General features: G+C 39.1%; 1 protein-coding gene across 4 annotated transcripts in view; it reads left to right on the forward strand.

Annotated features, from left to right (window-relative positions):
- The window catches only part of LOC122556672 (protein phosphatase 3 catalytic subunit alpha), a 426923-nt gene that overhangs the window by 193884 nt on the left and 207784 nt on the right, over positions 1–25255 (forward strand). For 2 of the 4 annotated variants that reach the window (XM_043703683.2, XM_043703682.2), the window contains exon 3: positions 516–596. The exons of the other annotated variants lie outside the window; for them this stretch is intronic. In XM_043703683.2, the coding sequence (XP_043559618.1) occupies positions 516–596 (81 nt within the window). The remainder of the gene's footprint in view (positions 1–515; positions 597–25255) is intronic. 4 annotated transcript variants of the gene reach the window in all.

Raw genomic sequence — 25255 nt, forward strand, 5'->3', positions numbered from 1 at the left:
GATTGGAAGATTGCCAAAAAAACTGAGAGCAGAGAATGAAAGTTAAGGGAGATTTCTTGGTGTTGTAGGAGATTCAAAGTGTCATCCCATTTGGGATGTGTATTAAGACCACATACACAAATAATTTGGACTCTGCAATTGGAAGTCTTGTGTTAAAATTCTTTAGTAATACTACATTGATTGGTGCTGTTTATAATATGGAAGTCAAGGGAGGTATTTTGTTAGAAATAATATTCCGTGTAGGATAAGAAATTAAATGGATTAAAGCAGCAAAGAAATTTGCTATAACAGAAATCTACATTGTTAAAAATAGCAACACAAAATTTTGATATGGCCATAAAAAGTGAGAAAATAGAGAAAAATGGGAAAACTAATCTCAATCCACCTTTGATAGGCCCACTTCCAGTATTAATTGAGGTGGGTTAGGAATGTGACTCATCTGTCCTCTTCAGGCAGATTGGTCATTTAAATTATTTTAATGAGGCTGCGTGCCTAAGATTTTATCTCTGTTGCAGATTTAACGATGGCAAACCGGGTTTCCCGAACCTCGGGAAATCCGAAAGGTGAAGGGAGGCGCGAACGGCTGGATGGAACAGGTAAGTGCCTTTCCAGCACTACTTGTGGGTCAGGAGGAGCAGGAGTGCTTCCCTAGTCCGCCAAGCTTACCTGTTTCCATCCCCTTGATCAGACACCCCTACCACTACCCAGCACGATTTCTCTGTCTCCAGGGCCTGAGTCTGAACCCAAAATCCCATCCCACACCATTCTCAAATCTTCAGTATATATTTGGAAGGATCACTGCTGAACGATAGCTCTCCATAAGCACCACCATGTCTGCCTTCCCCCACACATTACCTACCTCTGCCCACTCCCTACTCTCTGTTACTTTTGAGACTCAAGACTTTGACAGGTAGAACTATTTAACATAATGAAGCATTTCAATTAGGTTGATTTGGAGAAACTGTTCCAACTGTAGGTAAGTCCAGAACAATGAGGACTAAATATTGGATATGCATGGATTTAGGAAGAACATATATATGTAGACAATGCTGAAAATGTGGATCTCATTGTCACATGAAGTCGTTGAACAATAAGTGTGTTTAAAGAGAATCTTAATGCGCATATTAAAGAGAAAAATATAAATAGCATTGGGAGTGGTGATTTAAAGGGGAGGGGTTTGTATGAGGACTGAACACCAGCAGAGATCCTTTTAGTCAAATGGATTAAACAGCAGTTTCTGTGCTGATAATTCTATATAATTCTGTTTAAATAATTTATTTTGTCTGTTGCATATTTAGTTAAAAATACTACTGAATAAATGGAACATTATATTCAGACATTTAAATGCACTATGATTGTTGGTCAAAATTTATATTTAAGTGCAAAATATAACTTTTGACTTTTTTTGCTTGTAAATGAATTGCAATATTCAGGTTATACATTTGAATGCTGAGCTGGTAGATTTGTTCTCAGATGTTTCGTCACCATGCTGGGTAACATTGTCTAGTTTCTTGGCTGAGAAAGTAAATAGAATAGTGGGTGAATTTATACTTAGAAGGCAGGGGAGTGGGTTGACGAATGGGCCTTGTTTTGAAAGTGCCAGGGAGGGCAAAGGAGACAAGATGGGGGAAAATAAGTAAGGGAAGGCTTGAGTATTGACTGTGAACAAAGAAAAGGTCATCTTCCAATGGGTAAGAAAGAGGTGGGGCAGGTTTAAATTTTGTGTATGTAAGTACACAGAGTATCGTGAACAATATTGGGGAATTAGAAGCCAAAATTGCTCCGGATGATATGACAAAATAGTATTAAGAGAAACATGGCTCAAGCTAGGAGTGGATACCACATCCCAGTTATAAGGTTTTTAGTAGAAACAGAGTGGGTAAAAAGGGAGGAGCTGTAGCAATCTTGGTCAAATATAGTGTTGGTGAGCTTGAATGAGATGCAGTTACTGAATTAGAATCTATATGGTTGGAGGTGAGAAACAGGAAGGGTGCAGTTACCTTGTTTTTATTTATTATAGGCTTCCAAATATTTGGGAGGAAGTAGAAGAGAGCATTTGTAGATAGATTATGGAAATCTGCAGGACAAGTAGAGTTGTGATAGTTGGTGATTTCAATTAGCCGAGGGTAGAGTGGGAAAGAGGTAATGTGGGGGGTACGAAAGGGGAGAGATTTCTGCAATATGTGAAGGGGCACTTTCTGGAACAGTATATTTCCAGCCCTGCAAGGAAGAATCTGTGCTGGTTCTGGTTCTAGGAATGAGGTAGACTAGGTGGAGAACATGAGAGTGGGAGAGCATTTGGGAAATAGTGATCATAATATAATGGGTAACATATTAAGTTGGAAAAGGATAAAAGTCAATGATTAATATCCCAGACTGGAAAATGGCAGATTTTAGGTGTCCAAAAGTTTAACTGGAACATGTTGATATAGAAACACATTTTGGCAGATAAAGCAATAGAAGAGATATAAATTGGGTACAAGCTAGGTACATACCTGTGAACAATAAACACAGGGTATCAAAAGCTAGTGTACCCTGAATGTCTAAGAATAGTGATGAGAAAATAAAGAAGAGAAAGGAGGTATATGATGCACATTGAATAATTATAGCAATCACAATCAGCAAAAGTATATCAAATGCACAAGTGAGGCTAAGGCTTAAACAAGGAAGTATGAGTAAAGGTTTGCAGGTTGTGCGAAAACAAATTGGAAAATGTTCTTAAAACATATTAATACTAAAAGATTAGTGAAGAATAAAGTGTGGCCCATAAGGAACAAGCAGAGTAAACTGCTTACTGAAGCAAAGGGTATGGCAGAGATACTATGTGAGTACTTTGCTTTTGGCTTCACCAAATTAGAAATTGGTGACATTGGCTGAGTTGAAAATGTGGGTGTTGAGCAACAGAGCAGCACATTGAAAAAGTGCAAAAATGTTTGGCAGCATTCTAGGTAGAGAGATCGCTGGGCCAGATTGGGATGGTAGCTGAGAGACATGAAGGAGCAAATTGCAGAGCCTTTGACAGAAATTTTCCAGGTGCCTCTGAACACAGGATTAGTCCCATGGCACTGGAGGATTGCAAATGTGATACCATTGTTTAAGAAAGTGGCAAAGAATAACCCATGAAGCTAAAGGCCTGACAGAATGAGGTCAATAGTGGGAAAACTGATGGAAACCCTAATATGAGGCAAGGTAAATACACACTTAGAGAAAAATAAGTTAAATCTAGACAGTCAACATCAGGTCATGCCTGGCAAATTTAATTGGATTCTTTGACAAGGTGATACAGGCAGTAGATGAGCGTATTGATGTATGAGTTATATATTTTGACTTTCAGACAACATTTGATATGATTCTACATTGCTAGTTGATAAGCAATTTGAGATTGATGGGTTCTTGGCAGCAGAGGATTAGAAATTAGCTCAAAGATAAGAAACAGTGCAAAGTTATAGATGGGCATTTGTGATTTTTGAGATTTGTAGCTCAGGTTGAGGTTCAGGTTGTACGGGTGCTCGCTGAGCTGGAAGGTTTGTTTTCTGACATTTCGTCACCATGCTTGGTAACATCATTAGTGAGCCTCTGGTGAAGCGCTGGTGTTATGTCCCGTTTTCTATTTATGTGTCTTGGTCTCTTAAGGTGGGTAATATCATTTCCAGTTCTTTTTCTCAGAGATTGGTAAGTGGGGTCCAAATCAATGTGGTTTATTCATGGAGTTCCGTTTTGAATGCCAGGCCTTTAGGAATTCTCATGCATGTCCCTGTTTAGCGTCGTAGGATGGATGTGTTTTCCCAGTTGAAGTGGTGTCCTTCTTTGTTTGTGTGTAAGGATACCAGTGATAGTGGGTCACGTACATTGGTGGCTAATTGGTATTCGTGTATTCTGGGTGGCTAGTTTTCTGCCTAAGAAAATTACTTCTGGTCACCCAGTTATCAGAAGGATTTTTCAAGCTGAAGAGGGTTCAAAAGAGATTTACCAGGTATGGGCATGGAAGGTTTGAGTTATAAAGAAAGGCTGAAAAGACTGGGACCTTTTTCACTGGAGCATAGGAGGTTGAGAGGCGACGTCCTCATAAAATAATGAGAGGGATAGATAGAGTTTGTGATAGTTGTCTTTTCTCGAGGACAGGGAATTTCAAGACCAGGGGGCATATTTTTAAGGTGAGAAGAGGTAGATTTTTTAAAAAAGGCAAATTTTTTACACAGAGGGTGATTCACGTTGGAATAAACTTCCTGAGGAAGTGGTTGATGTGGGTACAATTACAATGTTTAAAAGACATTTGGATAAATACATGATAAGGAAAGGTTTAGAGGGAAGTGAGCCAGAGGCAGTCAGGTTGGACTAGTTTAGTTTGGGATTATGGATTGGTTGGACTGAAAGGTCTGTTTCCATGCTGTATGTCTCTGTGACTCAGAAGAGACACAGAGACAATACAAGCTCAACTTTGCAGAGAGTACAGGAGCAGAAGGATATTGGGGTTCAATGCAGAAATCTCTGAAGTTGAAACAGTTGTTAAGAAGGCTTGTAAGATCCTTGAGTTTATAAATAGAGACATAGAGTATAAAAGCAAGGGAGTGATGGGATTTAAGGAAGGGTGTTAAAGCCTTGGAGAGGGTGCAAAGGAGATTTGCTAGAATGACAACAGGAATGACAGATTGGATTAGAGAATTTGGGCATGTTCTCCTTGGAGCAGAGATTAAGAGGAGATCTTATTAAGCTGTTCAAAATTTTGAACAATTTTAACAAGATAAAGAAGGATATTCTGATTCCATTAGTTGGTATGTCAGTAATTATGGGTCACAATTTCAAAATTGTCAGCAAGAGAGCTAGGAGTGAGATGAAGAGTAACTTCTTTGCTCAGAGAGTTGTGAGGATTTGGTATGCGCTGCCTGAGAGAGTAGTGCATGTGAATTCCATGGGAGGGTTGAAAAGAGCTGGATATAAATTTGAAAGTGAAAAATTTAAAGGGCTGGTGAATTACACTAGCTGGGTTGTTCTTTCAAGAGCAGGTGCAGACATGATGGGTTGAATGGCTTCCTTCTTGTAGTACTGTAGAATTCAATGATTGTATATTTTAATTTTGTTAATTTATCAACGTACATGTCCTTGGGAGAAATACAGAAGAATCTGCCATCCAATTTTGTTGTTTGGAATATGTTAGGACTTATTAATTTACACAATCATATTTTTGTTAAATAACAAAATAAATTCCTTCCAAAGCACAGTTTTATTTCCTGGCAATGTTTCTATTTCTTTGCCATATTACATTGAAAGATTATTGATAAAATGTATGCACAACTTAATTAAGAGTAATGTTCTCAAAGCTTCTCAAAATGTCTTAAGAGGAATGTGCTAATGACTTGTACAAATGAAGGATAGTCAACAAAGAACAGTGAATAAAACAAAGTATGTGGGCACAGTTGTATATAAAACTGATTTCAATGTACTGCTGGAGATAAGGCAGGCAAATTGAGTTGAAATACAACTCAATCATGGTTTAATTGGATAATGGAGACTCTTGGCTGGACAATTTTTGATCCTTTGTTCCTTACGTGTATGCTCTGCAAGTGCATTTTGGACAAGTGATCATCCTGACCTAATATGACATCACCTGGGATTGTAAGCACACTCATTTTTCTAGTTTAGTAGAGATGTATAGTAAATGCTACTATTTTCAAATTCTTCAGTGATTTGATTAGGAGTTTGTATCACATATTGATATCTGTGACATACATAAATGATAATCACATGACCATAGCCATTTCTGAATGAATTTCTTGAATGACATGATTTGCTGCTCAAAAGGGCCCAAGCCTTTAACTGACAATCTGCTTTTCTCACCAAACATTCTTGTCCCTGCATGATAGATATTAGGTCAAAGTTTCTTAAGCCAATGTATTTATTCTCCAATTGATTGATCCTACCTCTTGCCTGAAAGGTTGAGGTTTAAGTCTCACCTGCTCTTGCAGTGTGTTATAACATCTTAGAACAGATCGCTCAAAAGTAACTTCTAATCACAGGAGTTTCTATGAATGCATGCCAATTTTGAGCTCCAGTACAGAAGTGCAACATTCCCAAACATGTAATCAGTTTATTCAAAACTTTTGCTGGCTATTAGCCAATTTGTGGTATGTTCTGCCTTGCTGCTGATGATCATAGGATCACTATCTGATGCTGAGTGTATGCATTGACTGGGTCAGTTATTTTGGTTCCTTCGTCTTTGGTGGTTTTTATCCTGATCGCTATTCAGTTACGCTTATTTTAATTTGTTGGCCAGATTTAAATTTCTGGATAATTGACAAGTCCATTCAGCCACCTTCTGCCTGCAGCCTAAAGACTCTCTCCCTATAATAATCCTTTACTTTCATCAAACCTATGTAATGTTCATAATTTCCAAAATTGCATTTTTGGAAATAAGTTATGGTAAATTGGGTGAGACTGGGAATTTTGTATAGAAGTGCTAAGAACTTGAAACCAAGAGCAACAGTAAATAAATAAATCAGGGTCATCAATTAGACATAATGAGATGATAAATGATACCAACGTTAATAGGATCAGAAATGCATTAAATAAAAATTGACTATGCATAAATAATTGAATAATAAATAGGTGTACAAAACTAAAAAAAAAACCTATAATTAAACAAACATTTAAATGAGTTGTTGGGAAAGCTAGATATGTTGTTTGTAATTCATGAGAAATTTTCAGGACTTTCTATTTGTCCTTAGAAATCATGCAGAACGTAGCAGGAAGTGTCTCCAGTAATTAAAATTTTGAGCGGCTGGATACCGAGTGGGATATCTGAAATGCTGGGAATTCACACAGAGTGGTTCTAGGAGGTAGTCACTTTGTAGTGAGCTACAGCTGCAAAGGACAGGAAAATGATAAATAATTGGCCATTCAAAGTTGCAGCAAGAGGCAGGTAGCACAGGAATCTACCAGGTTTGTTGCATTGTCAAGTTGATTTTTAGTGCTAAATAGGAATGTGCACATAAACACCCCTGGGAGAGTGTCGTTGGCACTCTGGGGCAAATGATTGTACAAGATTGGGGGAAGTGAGGGCAGATTGTTGGGGTAAAGCAAAGTATAGAAATCCAGCATGTTTGATATTCAAGAGTATGGACTGGTGTTTCTATGGGCTCCCACATCCTGGTGCCAAGGTAATAGACATCATTAAAATGTCTACAGGAATAATTTGAATGATTTCCGCATCAATATAACTGGGGCTAATGTGCTCATGGGAAGTTGCTGGTGGAATAGTGAAAGGAATTTCGGCACCACGTGCTAATGTTTTTTGTTTAGATAGCTCGCAGCAATGATATCTTGTATATTTGAGAGAACAGATTTGTAATGGGTCTAACTATGACATTCCTGACTTCGAGAAAGATGAAATGAGAAAGTACAACCAATTTTCAATCCTATGTTGTCCAAGTATAATTGTAATTATTTGAACTTTTGTTTAGAAATGTTGTTTATGTTGGTTTCTGTGCAAACCTAGACATTAAAGATTTTTAAATGAATTGTAAACTAATGATATGAATGTTAAAATATTCTCATTCAAATTCCAATGCTACCAGGGAACCAATCTATGTTGCAATTTATAGAAATTATCATGATTTAAAATTTGAAAGATCTATGTGCATAATAAACCTGACCAAGTCTCAATACTAACTGAATATAGCAAAGTTATCTTGCAGGCTTGTGAGTAACAAGAGGCCACTACAATGAAAGAGATGTAAAGCCAAGGGACTACTGCAGTTTTGTTAGTTATACCATTTTCAGTTAGCTTGGGTTACTTAAGAAATAATAATATGGAAACAAATATACTTGCTTAAAATGAAGCTCTGCAAAATCCTTTACTGAGTCTCAGCTTAGAGTCATAGAGTACAAAAGCAAGGATGTCATGATAAGTCTTGATAAAACACTAGTTTGCCCTTGATTGGAGCATGTATCCAATTCTGAGAATGGTAATTTTGGAAGAATGTGAATGCTTTAGAGGAGATGTATAAGATTTTTCCTGGGTGAGGATGTCAGTCACATGGATAGATTGGATAAGCCAGTTCTTAGAGCAGAATAGGTTAGAACACAATATAGAACTTAGAATAGTATGGCACAGGAACAGACCCTTCAGCCTACTGTGTCTGTGCCAATTATGATGCTATTCTAAACTAATTCCAACTGCCTGCACATGGTCCTTATCCCTCTATTTCCTGACTGTTTATTTGTCTGTCACCTCCCCTGGCAGCTTGTATCAGGCACAGACCAAAATAAATCAACAGAGGCCTGTATCCTATCACCAAGTCACCTTTTATTTACATGTGGAGAGTCCTTGACACTGATCCAGCTCCCTCAGAGTCACCTCTCAGAGTGAACAGGATGTCTGACACTGTCAGTCAGGGCACCATAATTGGACCAGATTAACAGCCCCAATCAGGAAACTCATACTCTGAGGTCCACCTGGCTGATCGTGTTACAATGAGTACACCTACCACCCTCGATATTAAAAAAAACTTAACTTGTACATCTCCTTAAACCTATGCCCCCTGGTATTTGACATTTCCACCCTGGGAAAAAGACTCTGACTATCCACCGTGTCCATGCTTCTTATTTTATATACTGCAATCAAGTTGTTCCCTCAGCCTCCGACACTGGAGGGAAAACAATCCAAGTTTTGACAAACTTCTCCTTTTAGCTAATGCACTCCAATTCACGCAGCATCCTAGTAAGCATCTTTTATACACTTTCTGAAACCTTTGCATCCTTCCAATAGTGTGGCAACCAGAATTATACACAATACTCAAGGTGACCGACCTGAAATTTTTCTAGCTGCAGCATGACTTGCCAACAAATGAAGGCAAGCATGCCATTTGCTTTCTTTACCACCTTATCAATTTGTCTTGTCATTTTAAAGGAGCTATGGAGTTGCACCCCAAGATTCCTAAGTATATCAATGCTCCTAAGGTTGTTGTTTACTTTGTTTTCCTCTTGCATTTGACCTCCCAAAATGCATCACTTTGCACTTGCTCAACTAAACTCCATCTGCCAGTTCTCTGCCCAAATTTCCAACAAGTATCCTTTGACACCCTTCCTCACTATCCACAACCGCACAAATGTTCATGTCATCTGTAGACATAATAATCAGACCACCTACATTTTCATCCAAATCATTTTTATATATATAACATATATAACGAGGTTCCAGAAATGATCCTTGTGAAACACCATTGCTCACATACCTTCAGTCAGAAAAACACCCCTCGATAATTACCCTCTGTCTTCTAAGACCAAGCAGTTTTTTTATCCAACTTATTAATTTATGGATCCCATATGAGTTAATCTTCTGGATCAGCTTACCATGAGGGATCTTGTCAAATGCTTTAGTAAAGTTCATGTAGACACCATCCACAGCCCTAGCCTCATCAATTTGTCACTTCCTCAAGAACTCAGTTTTGTGAGACAAGACCTCCCCTGCACAAAGCCATTATGACTATCCCCAATAAGTCCATTCTTTTCCAAATGTGAGTAACTCTTGCCCCTTAAGAATCTTCTCCAACAATTTCCTATTTGATAGAGATGTTCAAAATCCTTATAGATCTGGACAAAGAGGAGCTCACAATATTGGCAAAAGGATTCAGAATCAGATTATATACCCTAAGGTATTTGAAAAAAAAAGGAAAAAGAATAAATCGTTTATAATGCACGAGTGATAAGAGTCTGGTGTGTACTGCCTGAAAGTCTGAGAGGAACATATTCAATCATGGCTTTCAAAAGGGAATTGGGAAAACACTTGAAGGGGAAAACATGCAGTGCTGTGGAGAAAGGGCAATAGACTGGGATTGGATGATGCGCTTTTTGCAGAGAACATGGCAATAAATAGCTAAATACTTCCTTTCTGTGCTATGATCATTCTATGCAAGTCAGTCTCAATGCAACCTCCAGCAAGGCTTCTCTAATATCGAACCTTGGATTGATAAGTATCATTACTGTTGCATAGGTTCAAGTTAATGACTATCTATAACAAACTGAAAACAACAGCATTTATGTTTGATGCCTCCTTGTCAAGTTACCACCATCAACATATCACAGATAACATTTGAACAAAATCTTAACTAGAGTAACCATAACAGTTTATGGCTACAAATGCAAGAAAGAATTTCTCTGATAATTGACCCGATGAAGCCTCTTCAGTATCTACAAAGCTCAAATCAGATATGTGATTGAATAAATCGCCATTTGTCTCAAACGATACTCAAGAAATTTAACACCACTGAAAAGCAAAACATTTTAATTGATGAGATCATTGGCACTGAATCAATATTTTTCCCTCCACCACCAGCACACTATGGCTACTAAGTATAATTTTTAAACTGCACTAGGTAGAGGAAAAATAGAGTTCAATTTGTACACCTTAATTAAGCCATCTGTCAGAGTCCTTTATTCTAAGGAAAACAACCATAGCATATTCAAACGTTCCTCATTGTTGCGGTTTTCAATCCCTGGCAACATTCTTGTACACTTCCTCTGTACTGTTGCTACAGCAATTACATCCTTCTTGTAATATGGTGACTAGAACTATGCACAAAACCCCTAACATTACCCTAACCAGCAAGTTATTATAAGGTTCTCGCCTCACATTCCTGTTTCCATATTCCCTATGAATAGAAGCATCCCATATACCTTCTTTACCACTTTATCTACCTGCCCTATGTCTTCTGGGATCATGGGGATGCAGTCTAAGGTGTCTCGCTTCTATCACACTTCTCAATACCCTCCATTTATTATGTACTCTCTTTCTTTGCTTTCCCTACCCAAGCACACAACCATGCTGTTCTCTGGATTAAAATTCATTTGTTACTTGTCTGCCTACTGAACCAAACCATTGTTATGCCCTGGATTTGATATTCATGATCTTCACCATGAATTGCCTGGTCAATTTTTGTATCATCTATATATTTCCCAATACTGCCTCCCACATTAAGTTAAATCATTATTATCTGCCACCATTAGCAAAGAACCTAATCCTGACACCTGGAATCCCCTGGAAACCACTTTCCATTCCCAAAGCCAGCTGTTGGCGGAGGCTGTTTGTTTTTTGTGATAGAATCATAGAAATGTACAGCACGGAAACAGACCCTTCGGTCCAACTCGTCCATGCTGACTAGATATCCTAACCTAATCTAGTCCCATTTGCCAGCACTTGGCCCATGTCCCTCTAAACACTTCCTATTCATATATCCAGCTGGATGCCTTTTATATGTTACAATTATGCCAGCCTCCACCACTTCATCTTGCAGCTCATTCCATACACGCAGCACCCTCTGTGTGAAAAAGTTGCCCCTTAGGTCCCTTTTATATCTTTTTCCCCTCATCCTAAACCTCTAGTTCTGGCCTCCCCCACTCCAGGGAAAAGACATTGTCTTTCTATCCTATCCATGTCCCTGCCCCTCATGATCGTATAAACCTCTAAAAGGTCACCCCTCAGCCTCTAATGCTCCAGCCTATTCAGCCTCTCCCTTATAGCTGAAATCTCCAAACCTGGCAACATTTTTGTAAAACTTTTCTGAACCCTTTCAAGTTTCACAACATCCTTCCAATAGGAAGGAGACCAGAATCGCACGTAATATTCCAAAAACGGCCTAACCAATATCCTGTACAGCCACAACATGGCCTTCCAACTCCTATACCCAATGCTCTGACCAATAAAGGAAAGCATACCAAGCACCTTTTCCACTATCCTATCTACTTGTGACTCTACTTTCAAGGAGCTATGAACCTGCACTCCAACGTCTCTTTGTTCAACAACACTTCCCAGGATCTTACCATTAAGTGTATAAGTCCTGCTCTGATTTGCTTTTCGAAAATGCAGCACCTTTCATTTATCTAAATTAAACTTCATCTGCCACTCCTCAGCCTATTGTCACTGAACTAATTTTGTATATTACTCACTACATTTTCTTGTATCCTATCGTCTTTAATTTTTCCGACCATTCTGCCATGTGGAATCTCGGTAAATACCTAACCAAAGCCGACGTAAACAACATCCCTCACTACCAACAATCCTCCAAATCTTCATTGTTGTTTGATCAGAATCCTAGAATTCTCTACCTAATATCATCAAAATGCACTATCAATATATGCTAAAACAGCTAACTTAGCTTAAGAATCATGTAGCACCACCCACATAACGAATAAATAATCAAAGATGGGCGTGTACACTTGCCCATAACACTCCCACCCTCAAGTAGTGCTGATTTGCAGTTGAGGCAATAAAGGGAGAAAGAGGATCTGGAAAACCAGATAAACATAGATGTTGTATTCTTTGTAGAAATGTTATTATACACTGATACATTGCAGATCTATTTTTATGCCACTAATTAATTGGCAGAAAACAGAGAGCTAGACATTGCAGGAGTGGCAGGCATCCTGCTGCAATGGCAAAGTATAGATGTGTGCTTAATCACATTTTGGTGGAGAACATGATTCAAGGACATGTTTTGTCATCAGCAGCCAATGTATAGTTTTGCTATTAAGCAGCATCACTGGAGTTAATCTGCAGGATGAGGCTGCACTGATGGCCACAATTTCAAAGTCAAGTGAGTGGGCTGTGGGGTAGTGAAACTAGTCAGACAGGACTCATTATGGGAGTAGGAGAAGTGGTTGCTGAGGGAATACAATGCTGGAGTGGAGGTAGTTGGGCTAGCGGGGGTGGAGGGGGACCTTATTGTGCTCTCTTGGGGTCAAAGAGTACTTGAAAGGAATGACACATTCAGCCATACAGCCTATTGCGAAGATGCCAGCATTTACTTGGTGGATCTCTCTGTGCCGGATGGCCCTACTAAATTAGGCACCAGCTATTTCCCACCTTTTCCACCACTAGCATGATGCAAGGAAATTCAGGATGATCATTTTTACTCAGAGAATGATGAAAATGTGGAACTTGCAGAGAGTAGGTAAGGTGAATTAAGGGAAGATTGGATAAACATACAAGGGAGAAATGACAAAAAGTGATGGTATCAGACTTAGGTGAGGAAGGACAGGAGGCGGTTGAAGTGGAGCATGAGTGCCAGCATGGAGTGGTCGGGCTGAAGGAACTGCTTTTATGCTTTATATTCTATATAATCCTCAGTAAGATGGAACAAAATATGTCATCAACCCTAGTTTCATTTCTGGCCAAATAGAATTTAGACTTAATTATGTACGATATGCTGTAATTATTTAAATGATGGCCAACTCCGCTTTAATTTAACTATGTAATGCATACTTTTTGATAAGCTAACAAGATAAACCTTCAGAATGATTGTAGAATTGTGTTTGCGATTCTAATGTGTATTATAGCTGCACCTTGTCACTTCTACTAAAGTATATTTTTTAATATTGCTAAAAAAAGACCCATTTTGTCAAAGCTCAAAACTCACAACATAGTATCCAACATCAGATATGATTCCACAATGGGAAACGTTCATGAAATAATCCTGAGTGTGTGAAGAATTATGTGGACAACCATTTTATAATTGGTAGTCAGGCTTGTCATATGTTCTTTGTTCTTTGTAGACAGAAAGAATAGGTGCACAGAAATACCTATTTCAAATCAACACAATAGATAATAGCCAATGTCTGGTCCATTTCTCAGGGCAAAGCTTCGACCAATCAGAGTTAATCTGCCTCATTTAAAATGTAAACAAAGTTTGGCCTCTGTCAGTCAACATCAAATCATGGCAACACCACCACTGATCAGAGTCCACTTTCCATCCAATCAGTACTATCCTCTCTTAGAGTATAAATATAGTTTCTCCTTTGTTATTTCTGGTGAATCATCTTGATTAATATAAGACAAAGCTTTGACAAAATGTCTCTTTCTTTCAGCATTACTCAAGTTTTGTACCATCAAATGAAAAGTATGTTCTCTTCTGCAGCATTCAATGTAAGAATATAACTCGTGATGAATCAATTTGGTCTGAATGTCAGTGTTCTCAACTTTCCAAAAATGATATATTTATTTGCTTTAAAATAGAAGACTTTTAACAATGGGCTGGATATTACATGTCCCACTGAACATGTTTTTGGTTAGTGTTAATGTAAACCAGGGGGTAGCAAGACTACCACCTTCTCAGCCACCCATGAACTCACCTCTATATAAAAGAATGTGTGGCCTCTGAAATCAGAAATCAGCCCTTCTTATGTAAATAAATAAATAAGGGTGAATTGGACTTGTTAGCAAGCTGAATTGATCCCAACAATCATTGTCCATGCCAGAATACAGTTGGTATGGGCAGATGGATGGGAGTGGGCATATTTTACATACATTTTCAAATAATGGGAAGGAAGAGGGCACTCTCTATTAGGTGTGATAATACCTCCATCCTGCTCACCTCATCTCCAAAACCAACTCACTTGCCCTAATCCCCACTACCTAAGATTGCCAACCCCACCACCACCCCCACCCACCCTCCCAAAGGTGCCCACTACAGAGTTCATGGCACTGCTAGAGTTCCTGCTATACAAATCAGATAGCAACTCTTAAGGGTAGGAATTCCTCCCAGTGAGGGGCAGTTTCTGCCCTCTTTGTGTTATTGTTGTCACGCATCTTTAATTTCAATTGCCAGTTTCTGACTGATATTTTATTCGGGAGTGTGAGTTGTTGTGACATCCAGCACAAGATATTTTAATGCTTATTTTTGTAATGAATCTGATTGTTCTGCCACTAATCTGCTATTAATCTGCATGCTAATCTCTCTCTGTCAAATTTGTAGTGGCAACATATATAATATTAATAGTGATTTGATAGGCAGTTCATGTGCTTAACAGAAGATTTTCCTAAACCTTAGTGATACAAATTTGTCAGTGTTTAATGAATTAAAAGTATATAATGTTAGATAAATTGCCCTTCAGCAATCTGCATGCTTCAGAAGATAAAGTGCATTATTACTGGCAATGTTTTAGTTTTAACGACTGTAGGAAATATGTAATGGCATTCTTTTCTAGTGGAGTTGGAACAAAAGGTTTCCTTGTGAGGGAATTTCTATTGCCAACATGACTTCAAAAGGAGTGCATGAATCATGGTGAAGAGAGACTTTCATTTGGTTGGAATAGTATGATGCTAGGATGGAGTAAGCAAATATCAGGTTTAAGAAGTGATGGAAAATCATGTAGTAATTCAATATATGTACCATCCTAAGTAGAAACATTTCTATCTCCTTCCAGCTGATATTCTAGACGTGTTGCCTCAATCCATGATTGTATTGCACGGTAATATATATTCTAGCAAAACATTCTAATATAGAAATGTCACAAATAACAAATAATGAAGACACAACAACTGTACAACCATTTGGCTGTGACATGACAAAGTGAAAGACAAAAATAAATCAGTGCGCTTCTAGTTTTTTGATATGGTTAATAGAAATAGGCAGAATTTGGCATGATTCAGATTTTTTTGTATTATGGAATGAGCAGATATAAACAATAAATATCAAACACTGCAAGTAATGAATATAATATGACTAACAACTAAAATTAATGACTGAAAATGCCCTAACAATGCACAAATTTTGATTTATAATCAATGGAAAGAGTGTGATGAGAAGTAGTGGTCTTATTTTGCATTTAATAAAGATTAAGCTTTTCAAAACAGAATGGCTCAAAAATGATTCTTTATTATGAGTTTGCCTGGTCTTGTCCTTACTTTTGTTTTGAACTGTTACAATTGCACTGTTTATAAAATTTGAAAAGTGACAAATTTAATAGTTCTCCCATCCCAGCACGACACCTAAGCACACATGCTCTTCAATGTGAAACTTCCCTCCATCACCTACTTGTGTTACTGTAATATCGGAGGATATTCACCCCAGCACTACTAGAATGTTTCTCCGATTCTTGAGAGAAAGACTGTCATTTGAGTCCAATGCATAAATGAATGTGCAGATCAGGAGGCAGAAGTAGATCATTCAGCCCATCAAGCCTGTTCCACTATTGAGCAAAATCATGAATGTGTGGCAAGTACCATATTTCCATCTACCCATGATAATCTTTGATTCCTTGCCTGACAAGAATCTATCTAACTTCACTTTAAAAATATTCAATGGCAGTAATCCAACTGCCTTTTGAGCGAGAGAATTCCAAAGTCTGTCCAACCTCGGAGGGAAAAAGAATTCTCTCCATCACTGCTGTCTACTAGTTCTGGGTTCACTCTTCCTTCTGTAGTAGAAAATTTATATTTGCTACTTTCCAGTTTGATGGGATCTTTCATGAATCTAGTGAATTTTGCTAAATAAGCAACAGTGCATCTGCTAACAAAATTTTATGCTTCTTCCTTAAGTTTGATGCTTTTCTTAATTCCTTCAGTTAATTGCAAATCATATGTCCTCCATTTCGGATTTTTCCTTTGTCATAGGGATATATTTTTTCTGAGTATTTTGAAATATTCCCCTAAAAGCGTCCATTTTCTCTATTGATCCTGATAACACTTAGCTTAGTATGTCAGTTCAGTTCAACCAGCTCAGCTTTCACAACCACGTAGTTGCCCTTATTTAAGTTTAAAATACTTGTCTTAGTATTTCCACTCTTCTCCCTTTCAAAAATGATGTAAAATTCAATCATATTGTCACCTATTCTCAGGACATCTCAGAGCACCTTACAGACAGAAAGTTAACTCTGAAGTACTCTTTGACAGATGTGTTTGTATATCAATTTTTGCACAGCAAAGACCCAAAAAATATCAAATGTAATGTCTGAGAATTTTAGTTCCGTAGCACTGCCAGACCTTCCTCCATTTTTTGGGGAGGACATCCATCATTCGGGTGGGTACAAACACTAGCATCATCAGTGTGAGCCAAAAGATATGTCGATACACTACCTTTTAACCATCTACCTTTTAACACCAAATTGCCAAAATTGGTCAGTATGGATCCTGGTATGGTCTTAGTTATCCAGTTTTTAAAACAAAAGGATGAAGAAATAAGCTACATCCAGCAGTAGCATTATATAAATAACCATGTCCCCAATTACTGATAAGTAATATTCATCGGAAAGTGTCTGATGCATAAAGAATATATTTTTTAAAAGTTCCTTATTGCTTCACAGCAGTGCATTATAAAACAAATTATGACTTACATCAAGTCCCAAAAGATGACATTAGGTCTGATGATGAAAAACTTAATCACAGAGGGAAGCTGTGTCTTAAAGGAGGAAAATGAAATGGAGAGGGGTGGAGTAGATATTCCAGAGCTCGGAACCGAGACAACTGAATGAAATTGCCACCAATGTTAGAGCAGTGACAGTTAGGGAGCACAAAAAGCCATAAATGGAGGAATGCAGAAAACTTGGGATGTATTTAGGTTAAAAATCACACAACACCTGGTTGTAGTCCAACAGGTTTATTTGGGAGTTCAAGCTTTCAGAGTGCTGGTCCTTCATCAGTTAGCTAGTGGGGCAGGATCACAGGACACAGAATTAATAGTAAAAACTCAAAGTGTCATACAACTGATGCGATGTGACTTGAAAGAAGTCCTGGAACTTACATGTTAAAGAATCAAAACCAGCAACACATTCTAAGTGATTAAGACTTAACAGCAATCCACGTTTGTTCAATTAATCATAGCAGAATTGCATAAGAAGCAACAAATTCACAGTTATGAATGAAATTTATACTAAAGCACATTACAAAGAACCCTTTGATCTATCAAGCATAAAGCACCCCTTTAAATTAGTGATAGTTCTCTTGACAACTAAACTGTTAGAGGTATATGGCTTAGTTATCACTCTACATTATAGAGGGTCCATCATCCATGATGGCAAGGGGACTATTTTCCTTGCGTTCAGGAACAGCAGAATTCCTAAAAATGCGGAATCTATATCAACTTTCAATAAATTTGGTCTTTGTGATGGTTTCTTTACATGTGGTCACATACATTCGATGCATTCAGTGGGATGAAAATCTTTTCCATTATAAACACTGATGGGATTGAATGACATAAACTTGCAATGTATTTGGAGGCCATTTATTGTGTTGTGGCGAGTACAGTAGTATGATAAAACAGTAAATCTGTCTTATGCAGTTACCTTGCTATCATACCCAAAGGAGATAAATCACTGAGTTTCCCCAAAAGGGTGTATCAATTATTTGCATTTCCATGCATGCAATGTCAAGTGCAGTTGACAGCAATGGACAAATGATCTTGATTGTGTTAGCTGGCTGCATCCCACTATTGTCTTATTCTTCTCACAGAAACCTCAGTGAGATATTTATAATATCTCTGTGACATGTAAATTCTTTGGGTGGGTATTTCTGTTTCGGTTCTATCCTCCATGTATCTGATCTCAATTTTCTCTGCTTACCGAGATGTTTTCCCTCTTTTGTTTCTCCATTAAAATTGCGAACAAAGGAATACCCATTGGGAAACCCATATGTATGTCTCAGAACATTTCACAGTAGGTGCACTCAAAAATGGCTTGGTAGTTCCAAAATAACTTTTGTATTTTGTAGTTACTTTTGTAGTTACATAGGCCTTTGCCTGTCTGACACAAATCCACTATATTAAGGTACATGGTAAGAGACAGAGCATTCTCAAAGTTATTTTCTGAGTCTAGGAAGCACTTGCCAAAATTTCTTCACATTCCAAGTTTTAAATTAAAAGACTTTCACTCACTGAAGTTGGCAGTTGCTGTGTTTGTTTTTTAAAATAATTATTAAATATCTAATATTCTTGGTGCATTGAGGTCCATTGTGGGAGTTTGGCTCCAAATCACAATGGAAATTTCAACTCTGCCATTATTCATCCTAAAATACAGTTAATTGGTTTTAACCTTGCTAGATCCAGTAACTAAATTTTTGGTCTCAGAGTCCTGGAAAAAAAAAACATGCTGGATTTTTGTTTTGGAGGTGGGATCCAGCCATGGCAAAGGAGAGAGAGGGGGCTTCAATTTAGAGGCACCGTCTTAGTAACATTTTTTGGGAGTAAAAATAGGTAATAGACAAAAGTGGGTGAACCATAATTATTGGGTGAGTCTTTTCACAGAATAATCTATGGCCACAGTCATGGCATGTAGGTATGGTGATTGTAAAGAGAGTGGAGTCCTCAAATTGATCCAATCTGCAGCCAGGTGGCTATCTGCAGGTAGCTGTTGAAATCTGGACTGTGCGAAAGTACATGGGTTGACTAAAAAGTTCCTGTTGGTCTCAACGTTATCGTAAATAGGCCTTCTGATTTCTCCTAGAAGATTTTAACCTACTTCGAATCCTTTTGATATTAACAAGCTATCTGCTGCTTTCAAGTAACTAGCATCACCTACCTGACTGTTCCATAATTATGGCCTGAGGATTGTAACATGCCAACATCCTCGCTTTGCTTGGAAATTCTGAGCCCGATCACCTTCATTTGGATTCTGTAGTTCTGTCTTCCAACTTATATGTTAAGCTATCCATTCCTTCGAGTGTAATCGAGTCAGAGGGTACAGCTTTAAAGTGTTTTGAAAAATAAAAATGAGGAGAGAGAAATATTTTCACACAGTAAATGGTCCGGATTTGGAAAGCACTGCCTGGAAATGTGGTGGTGGCAGGTTCAGTCAAGGTATTCAAGAGGGTAGTGGATAATTATTTAAATAGAAACAACATGTGAGGTTAAGGGGAAAAGGCAGGAGATTGCACTAACTCGAAATGATCAGACAGCCATTACAGACACGATGAGCTGAGTCTTACAATGTTTGGATACTCACACCCACACCTTGCCCCTCTCAACTTACCATGCATCATTCCTGCACTAGTGTGACCCTGTCTGTATATCCTGCAAAGGACATGCATTTCCAGCATTGGCATCACCTTTAAGAGTCTGTCGCACACCTTCAGTTCAGAGTTGCCCAGCTCAGTTCCTGATATTTGGCCTGGGCATGGCAGATGAGGGAAAATTGTTGCCCCACTTTGTAGGCAGTGATCTGGAGGTTCTGCTTGCCCAAGCTCTTCTTCAAAACTTGCAGAGGAGGCCACAACACCAGACCACACCAGCCTGGTCCCAGGTTGCCACCTGGGTCAGTGCAGTCTCAACTGCCTGGAAGAATGCACAGCAATGTTGGAAGAAGGTCAGTGATACTTCCACCGTTCTCACAATTGGCTGCAACATGTCCCCTCATTCTGTCTTATCCACCCCAACACCCAAATCCATTCACCCTGCCTGCTCTCTCACTGTTCACTCTCTCAGGACACTTTCCCATCTGCACCAAAAGTATTAGCTGTCCCATCCACTATCATCTTCTCTAATACCTGCCTCTGTCTCATTCTAGGAGGAAAACAACCCAATAGGACAAAATTACTCAAGGCAGCTGGTGGGCTACCTGACATTCATGTCCTCACCCCTTATATGGAGACAATACTGACTCTGACCACTCTAAGCAGCTGATTGAGCAGAGACATGCCCCTGCACTGCTATTGGAGGCTGCCCTTGACTTATTGTGTTAAGGTCCTGTGAATAAAGGCTATCTTGACTTGACTGATAACTGTACTAACAACTATGACAAATTTCCTAGATTAGTGTCTGCTTTAAACAGCACAACAATACAGCAGCACTGTGTGTCTGGTGTCTGTCTGACAGGGCAAAACATAAATAGGCAATGTGTGGAAGGGATAGTTTATGCATCTACATATTTTCAAGTGAGTGAGAGCTATGACAGCAATTGAAAAGGCTGAAGATGTAGTCTGGATCAGTTTGTGAGCTGGGTGCATGTCCCTGAGTGTAGTCCTTGCAGCAGCATTGCAGTGGTGGTTCCTTGTGCAGCTTTTAAATTCAGAAGTATTCTGTACACCGATTAGAAACATGCCACGAGGGTTCTTAGAGGCTGGTACATGTTGGATGTCTGTGGATGTAACTGTGTGTGGCTAGTGTCCATGGAGCATGTCCTGAGATATTGGTGCCCAGGGTTCAACATGGATTTCATTTGAAGTAAGTGGCGAGCCAGGTACACACACTGCGCTACATGTTGAGAATTCTTGACTGGTGAACATCTGATAAGATGGGAACCTGCATATTAATGAGGCAAGATATACAGTTAGTAATGTGTTTAATAAGCAATAAGCCTCTGTAATAGGCAACTTCCTGCTCCCGAATGAGAAACTCACTTCAATGCCCAACAGATACATAAGAAATGCATTGAGTTGCTCCCAATGTCAGTGTAGGGCTTGCCAGGCTTCGCATGTAATTCTCACAAATCTCACCACAGCCCATGTTGTTCAGGACCTGACATGATCCCACACAATTAGCAGAATGACCTCTTTCTTACTAACGATTTTATGATTGTTTGATTTGCTTTATGGATTTTTGCCGCGGGCACTCATCCAATTTGCTTTTGAATTAACTGAAAAAAAATCTTGAAAGTCTATACCATACTTTGACTGCACGTTGCATTAATTTGTAAAATGTGCGTATGCTTCAGGCCATTCTCTTGTGTTCTTAATATTCTAAGAAGCAAATGAAGGTGAATGTTACTAATACCAGTGCTGTTGTTATAATCTAGGAAGTTTGCTTATGACAGAACAGAGTCGAGAGTGTGATGCTGGAAAAGCACAGCAGGTCAGGCAGCATCCAAGGAGCAGGAGAATTCCTCAGGAATGGCTTATGCCCGAAATGTTGATTCTCCTGTTCCTCAGGTGCTACCTGACTTGCTATTGCTTTTCCAGCACCACACACTAGACTCTGATCTCCAGCATCTGCCATCCTCACTTTTTGTCCTCATGACAGAACAATCAAGGGCTTGACAGGCAGTAAAAGGAATATGAAAATCTTCAGCAAAATATATACAGACTAATGCAAAGGCAGGTGACAGATACACTTTAATGTGTATGCGTGTGAGATAATATTTTCCAAAAGGAAAATATAGGATTGGAAGTATAAGCTCAGTGGGACTACTCAGGGTGGAGAAAACCAGAGCGACCTCGTGCCTCAAGTGCTTTGATAATGACTTCAGTCTCTAAGAATGGATGAGTTTGTTTCAAAGGAGAAGTTCAAAATAAAAGTTCAACATTTTAAAAAAACCCAACTTACCCAGCACCCTAATGTCACCGTTAACTTGTGTACTTATCGTTTGACAGTAGCTTTCAAGACCTTTAAATGCCTGAATCCAGCAGCTGACTACGGTGAAAAGAAGGCATGAGTTATTTTTCCCTGACAGCTCTACATTACACAAGAAACTGTCAGAATGGAGTGCTTCTGACCGAACCCAGAGTGGAATGTCCTCTCAGAAATGCAGAGCTCTATTTTTTGTTTTTGTTTGTTTTCAAACAAGTAGGGTTGGCGATGCAATAAGCTAACTCTGTAATTCGCGAGACAACATTCAGTGCACATCAAACATGAGACATGCTTGTAAATTTACTCTCTGATTAAATTAGTCCAAATAAATGACAATGAGGGACACATTAAAATGAAATCAATATAATGTACAGAATTTGCATGTGACATTTAAATTTGAAGAAAACCTTTGTTGTCTCAGTGGATATAATGTTTGTGCTTATGGTCACTATGTTTTGATGCACCCATGACATCATCTGATGGGGGAGAGGCAATCTGCTAAGTATATTGCTCCATTGTCTTTGATGAATGTGCTGTGCATCCTCTAGAAGTCTGAGGTATTAACGACTCTGGCCTGCTGATATCTACTGCAGTTTTGCAGGGATTCGTCCATGGAATTGCCCTCTGGAAGCAGTGGGGTTGATAGCGGATGCAATGAAGAGAGGCTGCACACTATACGAGTTCCTTGAAAGGATGACCCTGATACAGCTGTCACCTGCTTCTCCATAATGGCAGCTCCCTGCCTTGCAAGGGGAAGGAGCTCCCAGGGCAGGTTCAGGTGTGGCTTCTCTATCTTGCTTTGCTGCTGCTACTCTGCAGTCATGATAAAGCAGTGGCATGAAAGCAAGGTCCAAGTGGGCATGGATGGAGTGATCAACTTGACTCTCTGTGTTGGTTGCCAGCCATTGTCTCCATGAATGAAGGCATATGGTTAAATTCCTGAGATTTGGCAGAACTCCCGGCATGCAAGAGCTCCCACTTGTGCATAATCTCTGGTATCTGGAAATATCATATGTTTCTCTACCTATTGCTGCATCTCTACAGGCTTTGCATTGCCATGAAGAGGTACAACAGTGTGGGGCTAAATAGGAATATGGTTCCACCAGTCCTTTTGAGTGTCAGAACTTTTGGATATCATATTCTCCCTCAGTTGCTGTGATCCTGAAATTGTGATGCTGCTTCTAAATGCGAGCCCATTGCAACCTGTGTGAGTGTAACTATTGGTAGACATAGAGTCATAGAGATGTACAGCATGGAAACAGACCCTTCGGTCCAACCCGTCCATGCCGATCAGATAGCCCAATCCAATCTAGTCCCACCTGCCAGCACCCAGCCCATATCCCTCCAAACCCTTCCTATTCATATACCCATCCAAATGCCTCTTAAATGTTGCAATTGTACCAGCCTCCACCACATCCTCTGGCAGTTCATTCCATACACGTACCACCCTCTGCGTGAAAATGTTGCCCCTTAGGTCTCTTTTATATCTTTCCCTTCTCACCCTAAACCTATGCCCTCTAGTCCTGGACTCCCCGACCCCAGGGAAAAGACTTTGTCTATTTATCCTATCGATGCCCCTCATAATTTTGTAAACCTCTGGAAGGTCACCGGTCAGCCTCCGACGCTCCAGGGAAAACAGCCCCAGCCTGTTCAGCCTCTCCCTGTAGCTCAGATCCTCAAACCCTGGCAACATCCTTGTAAATCTTTTCTGAATCCTTTCAAGTTTCACAACATCTTTCTGATAGGAAGGAGACCAGAATTGCATGCAATATTCCAACAGTGGCCTAACCAATGTCCTGCACAGCCGCAACATGACGTCCCAACTCTGTACTCAATACTCTGACCAACAAAGGAAAGCATACCAAATGCCTTCTTCACTATCCTATCTACCTGCGACTCCACTTTCAAGGAGCTATGAATCTGCACTCCAAGATCTCTTTGTTCTGCAACACTCCCTAGGACCTTGCCATTAAGTGTATAAGTCCTGCAAAGATTTGCTTTCCCAACGTGCAGCAACACACATTTATCTAAATTAAACTCCATCTGCCTCTTCTCAGCCTATTGGCCCATCTGATCAAGATCCTGTTGTAATCTGAGGTAGTCTTCTTCGCTGTCCACTACACTTCCAATTTTGGTGTCATGTACAAACTTACTAACTATACCTCTTATGCTCACATCCAAATCATTTATACAAAAGGTAGTGGAACCAGCACCGATCCTTGTAGCTATCCACTGGTCGCAGGCCTCCAGTCTGAAAAACAACACTCCAGCACCACCCTCTGTCTTCTACCTTTGAGCCAGTTCTGTATCCAATGGCTAGTTCTCCCTGTATTCCATGAGATCTAACCTTGCTAACCAGTCTCCCTTGGGGAACCTTGTCGAAAGCCTTACTGAAGTCCATATAGATCACATCTACTACTCTGCCCTCATCAATCTTCTTTGTTACTTCTTCAAAAAACTCAAATCAAGTTTGTGAGACATGATTTCCCACACACAAAGTCATGTTGACTATCCCTAATCAGTCCATGCCTTTCCAAATACACGTGCATCTTGTCTCTCAGGATTCCCCATTTTGAAATGTGTGTATAGCTATGCTATACAATGATTGACAAATATTCAGGTGCAATTTCTTTGACATAAAATATTTTAGCTATATTATCAAATAGAACTGCGAAACAATAACACTATGTTCCCAGCTGAGATTGAGCAAAATGGCAGGTTCATCAACGTAATCGACCCTTAGTACAACCAGGAGTTGGTTGCATATTAGTTTTAACCTACACTGCAGGAACAAATTATCTGGCCATTCAAAAATCTGGGCTATGTTTCACCATTAACAGAAACTACCTTTATTTATTGTAACCTACAAATCTAACAAATTGCAGAGAAAGGGCTTCCTCGTTTGCTACTATGCAACTTAAAATATGTCCCGTTAAAAGCCCCAAACCCACAAAACCTCATTGACGAATACAACAGACAGAAGCCAAATGATTTGGTAAGGATATTATCATTGGAATACAATATTGACAGGGAACAAGCAGTCTTTCCCTAACTTTTGGTGTCAATCTGTCTCATAGTAACAATCTCACTGCTTTGAAAAGCAACATTATATTGCACAACCAAAAATTATGCACCACTTGATTTTTCCAAAGTTGCAAAATTCTGCTGATAATTCAAACTATATAACAATCATGCTTCTGTTTCAGTTTATA

Source organism: Chiloscyllium plagiosum, unplaced genomic scaffold, assembly GCF_037043375.1.
Source record: "Chiloscyllium plagiosum isolate Xiang-an unplaced genomic scaffold, Cpla_swu_hap1 HiC_scaffold_16, whole genome shotgun sequence".
Lineage (NCBI taxonomy): Eukaryota > Metazoa > Chordata > Chondrichthyes > Orectolobiformes > Hemiscylliidae > Chiloscyllium > Chiloscyllium plagiosum.